This window comes from Daucus carota, chromosome 3 (genome assembly GCF_001625215.2).
Source record: "Daucus carota subsp. sativus chromosome 3, DH1 v3.0, whole genome shotgun sequence".
Lineage (NCBI taxonomy): Eukaryota > Viridiplantae > Streptophyta > Magnoliopsida > Apiales > Apiaceae > Daucus > Daucus carota.
In genome coordinates, this window is record NC_030383.2 from 59,433,317 (window position 1) to 59,442,488 (window position 9,172).

The 9,172-nt window shown below is 33.1% G+C and overlaps 2 protein-coding genes across 2 annotated transcripts; both read left to right on the forward strand.

Annotated features, from left to right (window-relative positions):
• The first annotated feature begins 1,178 nt into the window (after nt 1-1,178).
• On the forward strand, nt 1,179-3,307 carry LOC108213267 (probable aldo-keto reductase 5). The gene is made up of 5 exons (XM_017385043.2): nt 1,179-1,545; nt 1,653-1,856; nt 2,031-2,203; nt 2,303-2,405; nt 2,695-3,307. The coding sequence occupies exons 1-5, from the start codon at nt 1,321-1,323 to the stop codon at nt 3,031-3,033; spliced, it is 1,044 nt and encodes a 347-aa protein (XP_017240532.1). The 5' UTR covers nt 1,179-1,320; the 3' UTR covers nt 3,034-3,307.
• A 1,984-nt stretch (nt 3,308-5,291) lies between these two features.
• Nucleotides 5,292-8,493, forward strand: LOC108211347 (ubiquitin-conjugating enzyme E2 variant 1D). The gene is made up of 4 exons (XM_017382920.2): nt 5,292-5,531; nt 7,119-7,258; nt 7,495-7,620; nt 8,166-8,493. Exons 1-4 carry the CDS (start codon nt 5,498-5,500, stop codon nt 8,304-8,306), a joined length of 441 nt encoding a protein of 146 aa, XP_017238409.1. The 5' UTR covers nt 5,292-5,497; the 3' UTR covers nt 8,307-8,493.
• The last annotated feature ends 679 nt before the right edge of the window (nt 8,494-9,172 follow it).

Below are 9,172 nucleotides of genomic sequence, written 5' to 3' on the forward strand. Positions count from 1 at the left end.
AATATCTTCTACTTCATCATTAGTACCAAATATCCTGTTGAAAAAGGCGATTTTGCTTCGGGAAAAAGGAGAATCAAGAAAACCAGTAGCATGTCAGAAGATGAGTACCAGATTACGCATTCCACTGATCTATGAAAGTATCCTCTTTTAGAAAATATGGAGGCGTTTGTTTCATGGTTCATGAATCCTGAACGTGAAGAGAAAGGGCAAAGAGCTCAAGCAATTGTTGAAAGAAACATCAATAAATCAAAAGTCATATTCTCACTTCTCACAATTGTAGACACTGCCGTCACGACTGCATCAACCAAATGTGTGTATAATTTCAGCTGATCCAAATGAATTATTACATGGCAGCTGGTCCAAAACACACGAATGATACTAGCATACTCTGGCGGGAAAAGAAATGCTATAAATGAAAACACCATATGAGGTAATTTTCCGCAATACTGCAGCACCCATGAATATACATAGAAAACTTAGAATTAAGTTGTTCAACGCTTTTCTTCCGCTGAATATATGCTACGAACGTATGTCAGGACCCGGACCTTACATGAATGCATTATGGTCTTGTAAATCAAATGTGGCTTTTACTCAGACAGCCGCCTTTGACAGCAACAACTGATGTGAAGTCCACAGAGAAGAATTTTAACAAATTCGAAAAAATTCGAATCTTTTTCCAACTATACTGGTCTATTATTACCCTGCATAACTTGTCAACTTGTATTGCAAACACAGCTTTGAATCAAGACCTTTTGAAACAAGTTCAAACACATTACTTTGCAAGTACATGATATACAAGAATATCATAAGTTTTGAATTATTGGTCAAAAATATCATTCTATATTCTATTTTCCTTATAAAATTTGAAGTAAAAATTAAAATTGTTTCATAATTGTATGCATGACCTTTTATGGTAAAACTGTGTGGTATATACTAAGATACTTTGGAAATCTATATTGAACTTTTCGATCCAATGACTGTATACATTTTGTCGGTCCTGATTTTGCAAAAGTAGAGAGTATTTATTAGTAAATGAGGTCACTGCCTACCTCAAAAATCTGTATAGTATCATGGGTTTTGCAGAAGGGGACATGCATCAAGCAGCCTCTCCTGTATCATACCTTGAACTTTTGTTGATTTTTAGTACTATATATACTCAAATATGCAGGATGAAGTGATACAAACAATCAAATCTCTCTCTCTCTCCCTCACCCTCTCTCCCTCACCCTCTCCCCCTCTCTCCCCCTCCCTGACCATTCTCTCTCTCTCTCTCCCCCTATCTCTCTCTCTCACACACACATTTTCTAGTAGAAGAGATCAATGGCTTCAACATTAGCAGTGGTACCAAGAATAAAGCTGGGCTCACAGGGCCTTGAGGTTTCAGCTCAAGGTTTAGGTTGCATGGGCATGACAAACGCTTACGGCTCAGCCAAACCAGAGTCTGAAATGATCCAACTTATTAACCATGCAGTCACCACCGGTGTCACATTCCTAGATACCTCCGACTTATACGGCCCTCACACTAATGAAATTCTGATCGGAAAGGTAAATCTTGTTTTAAGAATAGAATTCATATTAAATTGTTTTTGCAGTACTGAAAATATTTAAGAATATGCTCAAAATTATAAGCCACAAAAAAATTGTTGATTCAGGCGCTCAAAGAGTTCGGATTGAGAGGCAAAGTGGAATTAGCTACCAAATTTGGAGCAACCGTGAAGGATGGCAATATTGACATTCGTGGAGATCCAGGCTATGTTCGTGCAGCTTGTGAAGCCAGTTTGGCCCGACTTGGAGTGGAATGCATTGATCTTTATTACATCCATCGCATTGACATTCGTGTTCCTATAGAAGTCACCGTATGTTCCTTCAACCATAGAGCGAAATTAAGAATTTGCAGAATATAGCCAATATTATGAAAACAGAATTGTTTTCTTGTTTTTTCCCTTTTGCTTAATGAAGTTTTTTTTTTATAAGTTTAGGTGCATTGCATTTAAAACTTTCTTCTAATACTTTCTGTTGTAATCTGCTAGATGGGAGAACTCAAAAAACTGGTTGAAGAAGGCAAAATAAAGTACATAGGTTTGTCCGAGGCTTCTGCTAATACAGTTAGAAGGGCTCATGCTGTTCATCCCATAACAGCTTTGCAGATGGAATGGTCGTTGTGGTGTAGGGATTTGGAAGACGATATAGTTCCATGCTGCAGGTGAGTGAACATAATTATGTTTATTCAAAATTTCTTTTTAGAGATCTTTAAGGCAGAACAGATCATTAACTTGTTACTTATGTCTCTGTTTTTGCTTAGAGAGCTTGGTATTGGCATCGTCCCATACAGTCCCATCGCAAGGGGATTTTTTGCTTCAGGCCCTGAGCTGATTCAGAATTTGGCTGAAGATGACTGGCGTAAGGTTTGTGCAAAAAACAAATCTAATTTGTTGTGAAAATTTACTTCCTGACAAGTCTTTTCATTATTCTTGAATATTCATTCGTGCTGAAATATCATGTTGTTTTGTTATGTCACCAATAGGTCTATAAAACCTTAACTTCTCAATAGAGGGCTTAATGTTAATACCGTGTTTAAGTGTTAGTCACTCTGTCCGACTGTCCCCTATGTTGTTTACTTTGGTAGACGGGGACTGACACATTTTAAGGCTCCTATTAAATGTAGTTTTACAAACTATTTTAAATTTTTTGCAGACTGTGCCAAGGTTCCAACCTGAAAATCTTGAGCATAATAAGCGAGTATATGAGCAGTTGAGCAGAATGGCGTCAAGGAAAGGGTGTACTCCCTCACAGTTGGCACTCGCCTGGGTCCAAAATCAAGGGAATGATGTTTCACCAATACCTGGTACAACCAAGATAGAGAATTTTAACCAAAATGTAGCAGCTTTATCCGTGAAACTAACAAAAGAGGAAATGGCTGAACTGGAATCGTTCGCTCCTGCTGATGTTGTTAAGGGAGACAGGAATGCTAACATGAAGTATACCTGGTTAAATTCTGAGACACCTCCTTTGTCCTCGTGGAAATCTGAATAAAATGTGCAGTGTTCCATTCTGATCACTTCTGATTCTTGAAGAACTTTCTGCATGGTTTTTTCAGGGATTATCTTTTATGTTAAAATTTTGTGCTTGTTGGCTTTAGTTAAAATTTGATTATTGGCTCAGTTATTATAATTCCTATTTGTTAGGAATCAGTAGTTGAGTACTGTTGTTACATTGAAAGTTTCAGCAATTTCTTTAAAAAGCTGTGTGTGTGTGCCTACTGCCTAGTGGTGCTTCGGTTGAATATAAGTTTCAGTCTTCCCTACAATCTCCTATTGTTTGGTTTTTGGTTGCAGCATGTCTTATTGTCTTCTGAGTTCTGATAGTTTTGAATTATGACAGAAAAGAATGTAGACAACTCAAGCTCATCCTATTTCCGACATGCTTCTATAATTTAGTCAAGGACTCTCTACACTTGACAGTTGACAGCATCAATGTAAGGAGACGTTTCCTCATTTTCCTAGATATATAATCATAATTTATTTATCCGTACCCGATAAACAAAAACGGGTGGAACCGTCCTAGAGTTAAGTATGGTCACCAAAATTGAACTTCAGATATCCATTCTTTCACTGAACATATCATTTTAATCACTAAAATCGTATAAAATATCAAATAAATATTTCTAAAAATTTGTCTCATTAAGTTCTACACATTTTTTTTCAACGCTAATATAATCAAATAAAAAGTGGTGAATTCTACTATATTTGATAATCTTTATAAATTTGAAAAAAATATTTACTATTAAGTTTAAAATTCACTATAATTTAATCTTATTTAAATAAAAATATATAGTAAATATTTTTAAAAAAATCTAGATATATTATCTAAAATACTAAAAATCACCATTTTTCATATGGTTATAGTAGCGTTGAAGGAAAATATGTAAAACTTAATAAAAAAAATATTAACTTTCTCGACACATATTTAAAAATGTGTATGATATTTTATACGATTTTAGTGATTAAAATGATAACTCTAAAAAATAAATCTAAGAAATTATATATATATATATATATATATATATATATATATATATATATATATATATGATCTTCACTTTAGTGACCAATTTGATATTTAACCTCGTAAAAATATACTCCGGATTGTTTGGGCTCGTTCAAAGAAGTGGGTCAGCTGGATAGTTAAAAAGAGATTTATATAATATGAATAATAGTTTGATATCTAGAATTTATTGATATAATAACTTTTTATTATAACAAAATTTGATATTAAATACTATCTGTTGAAGTGATATTATACATTCTAGTAAAATCAAATTTTAAAATTAAATATAAATCATTAAAAAAATTGAATTTTTAATTGATCCAATTCTGACTTAAAATTCAAAAGTAATTTATAAACTTTTTATAAAACGACACGTATATTACTTAGACTAAGTTAAATATATGAAAATATTTTTCAATTTAGCCTATTTATGAGGCAAAATCTAAATTAAATACATGAAAATATTAATAAATTGATCAAAATCTAAATCAACCTCGCCATATATTTTTTTTTCAACATGTAAAAAAAGATACCATATTTTTTCTTTTTTTGAAAATAAGAAGATACCATATCTAAATCCGCATTTATCACATATCTGATATCTCCCCTTTAACAAAAAGAATAAGAGCAACTCCAATGGAACATCTCCCTTACCTGTAATGAGCCTAAGTGGAAAAAAATAGGAGTTTGAGTAAAAAATTTTCACTCCAACCCTTCTCTCCTTACCTAAAATAAAAAGTAAGCCCCTATTTTTTCCACCTCATCTCCCTCTCTCATTTTCTTTAATTTTTCATTTTCCCTCCCTTTTTTATCTATCTCATCATAGTAAAAATTCTAATAAAATATTTTTTTTTTCAAATATAAGGATGATTACAGGGAATACCGTTAGAGGAAAACACGTTTTTGCTTACTTATAGGTAATCATTATTTTATTACTACCTCCATCCCAAATTAGATGTCCCTGTTGACTTTGGGCACGTAACTTTAGGTGCATTGACCGTCTACTTCCAAAATTTATTTTTTTATTTTTTCTTTTATAAATGGAAATTTCATATTTTAATTTTTATTTGCAAAAATAAAATTTTAAAAATAAGTCACGTATCTATGCGGTCAATGAACCTTAAATTGTGTGCTCAAAATCAACAGGGCCATCTAATTTGGGATGGAGGGAGTATATTTTACTATTTTAGGGGTTCAAAATAGGTAGGGTTGCTTTAATAAAAGAATTCTGTATACTGCCTTGAAAAACACACAGATACAGAAATACACACAAAGATAAAAGATTCTCTGCATTTCTGAAAAATAAAGAAAAAAAAGATACCAATATTCTTGCCCCTGGGCAACAATCATTTATACATACACTCATTTATCATATAAAAATCTATACACACAGTCAAACTTGTTTATTCACGATTCTTGGGCGACCCAATTGAAAGCTTGAGCAACAGAGATGACGATCGGCTCAGGAGGATCTGGCATCGTGGGTATGTGTAAATCTTTCATTTTTTTCATGTTTGTGCTCATATATGTATGTATATTCACTTTTCAGTACTTTTGAAATCTGGGTTTGTAAAAAGTTTGAATCTTTTTGTGTTCTTGATTTGGATTCTTTGGAATTTTTTATGATCTGGGTATTGTATGTTAATTTGATTTTTTTGGGTGTTTTTTTATTTGATTGAGTTTGTCGGTGTTTCTTGATTATATATATGTTAATTGATTGATAAGTGAGGGAGTGTTTTGATGATTTATGAATTGTTATGTTTAAAATTTTTTAGAGTTTTTTTAGTGAATTACCCCGTGTTTAATTAATGTTTCTTAGAAGAAAAAGTGTGGAATGAAGGAAATAAAAATTTATGAAAATGGGGATGATTTATACAGTTTTTAGCTCTACCTAGCTATAATGGCAAAGGCTGGGCAAAACCCTTTGAATTGTTGGGAATTACTTTTTTTTTAACATTGCTTTCTGAGACCCTATAACCTTCTTTCGGAGTAGAAAGAAGTGTGCTTGATGATACTATGATAGTTAGGAACTGGAAAGCTGCTTATTGCCAGCTCTGATAGGGGGGATTTGGCAATGGTGGGTGAGAAACTAGGGTTTGGGATAGATTTATTAAATTTCCGCTGCAAGATAAAAACAGTTCAAAAATATAGTTGGTTTACTTTCTTAATTCAAATAAAATTAAATAGATAGTGAGAATGCCTTACATGTAATTATCACAGATTATTTCCTGAAGTGAAGGACTATAGATAGTCTCTAATTAATTGGCATACAGAGTTTATGGTACACTCTATTCTGTCATGATGTCAATGTGACATCAAATAGTAGTTGTTGGCCATTTGATCTAAGCCATTCAGCATCATGGTGTAAGGCAGTTCCCAGAGTTTTCCATTTTTATGTATTTATATATATATATATATATATATATTTTTGGGGGGGGGGGGGGGGGGTTGACTTGGTGTTGGTTGTATGTACTGTGCAGTTTGTTTCATTAGATTTCTATGCTTTCCAAGAGCAATTTCTCTCTGCTGCAAGTAACACTGGGGGATCGCAATCTGTTAGAATTACAAGAAATCGTGATGAGTATTTTGTATGTGAGACTAGTTAGAGTTTCTTGCACCAGTCATTGTATATATTCAAGTGTGAGTTAATGAGTTTAACTAAATCTATGAATTTATAGCTGCAACCCTAAAACATGTCACTAAAAGTCTTGCGTAAATGTGTATCATGATTATAGCCACATATTGATGCAAGGACTTTAACGTTCATTAAATTGAATGCTAAAACAGATTAGGAGCAGTAAAACTGCGATTCTAATTTAAGTACATGGGATCAAAATTTCCTATAATAATGCTACCATAATATGTACTTACTTGTGTTTGTTATATTAATAGAGGTAGCAGGGAGGATTTACTAAATATATCAAAGTAATGCAGGAATATATACTTCTCTCCATACTAAATTTAAATATACATCTGATACAGAATGGACCAACACGGAGCATTGTTGTTTGTACATACTTTTGCTCTTATCGTAATTAATTTTATTCATGTTTTTCCATTTATAACTGCAGTACCGAGGAACTTCCGATTGCTAGAAGAACTTGAACGTGGAGAGAAGGGTATTGGTGATGGTTCTGTAAGCTATGGGATGGACGATGCAGATGACATATACATGCGCTCATGGACAGGAACTATAATTGGTCCTCATAATGTAAGTTGATTCTGCACCGACATTTATCACAAGCACTTTCCTTTGCTTATAAAATCCAGTCAGTCAACACTTTTTCCTTTCTTATTCATTTGCTAAATGATACTCTTACCATTTGATGCTTAAAACTCTGTTGTGATCATCTTGGCAGTTTTTATGCATCTTCACTCCTAGTAACCTATATAATTTAATGGCTTTATATTGTAATTGTAATTTAATATATTTTTATACTGCTCTAGACTGCACATGATGGTCGCATTTATACGGTGAAGCTGTTTTGCGACAAAGATTATCCAGACAAGCCTCCTACTGTTCGTTTTCATTCTCGCATCAATATGACCTGTGTGAATCATGATACTGGATTGGTAAGGTTCTTGACATTGTTCTTTTCACTTTTTGGACATGCTTGTAGAAATTTGTTATGGTCCATAAGTAGTAAAGTATGCTGTCTTCCAGAATGTTTTAAAATAGCAGGATGCATGCATGTAAGAATTAACAGAAAATGAATAGTATCTCAATCTTTTTCCAAATGATAGTGCTTGCAATGATTCAGTAATTTGGTGCTATGATTATGAATTATATTCAATCTTTCGGTTGACTGCCATTGGCTAGAAATTTTAGATGACATTGTTTAACTATAAAATCATCTTTTTCTCGTAAAATTGGAGGGTTGTCTCTCTTTCTCCCTATATACATATAATGTATAGTTAACTTCTCTCTATGGGCACAAAATCAATGTCACATCTACATTCAAGTGTGTTCTACATGTATTATATCTAAGTTAAGAACCATCTATGGTAGAAGCCTACAAGGTATCTTGGAGTCTTTCGAGAAAGTAAACAGCCAACTGCTACCTCTCTGTGTTTCATTACCTCTATCATAACTAAACCAAGACTATAAATGGCAACAGGTTGAAGCAAAGAAGTTTGGGATGCTAGCTAATTGGCAACGGGAATTCACAATGGAACACATATTGACTCAGTTGCGCAAAGAAATGACCACCTCTCAGAACCGAAAGCTTGCCCAACCTCAAGATGGAACCTACTTCTAAAGAAGACCCAACTGCTGAATGTGCCTGTTATAGTGCAAGCCAAACATATCATTAGCCAGGACCTTCTCTGTATTGGTCATATATAGAGTTCTTGCTTTTCATCGTTAAAACCATATTTGCTTCTTTTTTTTTTATTGGAATTTTGGATTGGATTATCGAATCTGAATTTATTCAGTTTTCTTTTCAAGTGATTGGTTTTTTTTTCTTTTGCACTGTGCTCCTGAATTAAAAATGTACGAGAGAAGATTTTAAAAAAAAAATAAATAAATTCTTTCTCCAGAGTTTTATTAAGAGTAAAGAGAAAAGAAAAATCTCTCACGTTCACCCAAAATCTTCTCTTGCGGGATGATTTGGAGGGGAACTTTCAAATTTATTACTCCTTCCGTCTCATTTTAACTGCTTTTTTAGAATTTGATTGTTGTCCCAAAATATGTGACTTTCTCTTGTTTTCATACACTATTTGGTACTCCCTCCGTCCCCTTTTACATGTCCATTATGCATTTCGAGGAGTCAAATTGACCAATTTTTGACTAAATATTACAAATTATTTACTCATTATTTTTAAAATCTGAAAGTTGCGTATTAAAATACACTAAATGTACTTTCTATTGATATAATTTTTATTATTTTTCTCAATTATCTGATACATGTAAAGTTCAGTCAAAATAAAGTCAATTTGACTGGTCAAAAGTCAAAGTGGACATGTAAAAAGGGACGGAGGGAGTAGGTGAATTTCAATTTTGCCCCTCATTAAATGCAGCTTATATTTTCAATGCAATACAAATGGTATTTTAGTTTGACTTTTATTAGGGGTAGCTAGGTAAAAGTATTCAAATAAACATCACAATAAATGTAAAAATTGGTTT

What these genes read in the sequence shown, in the direction of transcription:
- LOC108213267 (XM_017385043.2), top strand. Translation starts at nt 1,321, where the DNA reads ATGGCTTCAACATTAGCAGTGGTACCAAGAATAAAGCTGGGCTCACAG. An exon ending in GTGTTCCTATAGAAGTCACC is followed by an intron (nt 1,857 to 2,030) that starts GTATGTTCCTTC and finishes GTAATCTGCTAG; the next exon opens with ATGGGAGAACTCAAAAAACT. An exon ending in GATATAGTTCCATGCTGCAG is followed by an intron (nt 2,204 to 2,302) that starts GTGAGTGAACAT and finishes GTTTTTGCTTAG; the next exon opens with AGAGCTTGGTATTGGCATCG.
- LOC108211347 (XM_017382920.2), top strand. Translation starts at nt 5,498, where the DNA reads ATGACGATCGGCTCAGGAGGATCTGGCATCGTGG. An exon ending in AGGAGGATCTGGCATCGTGG is followed by an intron (nt 5,532 to 7,118) that starts GTATGTGTAAAT and finishes TTATAACTGCAG; the next exon opens with TACCGAGGAACTTCCGATTG. An exon ending in CTATAATTGGTCCTCATAAT is followed by an intron (nt 7,259 to 7,494) that starts GTAAGTTGATTC and finishes ATACTGCTCTAG; the next exon opens with ACTGCACATGATGGTCGCAT.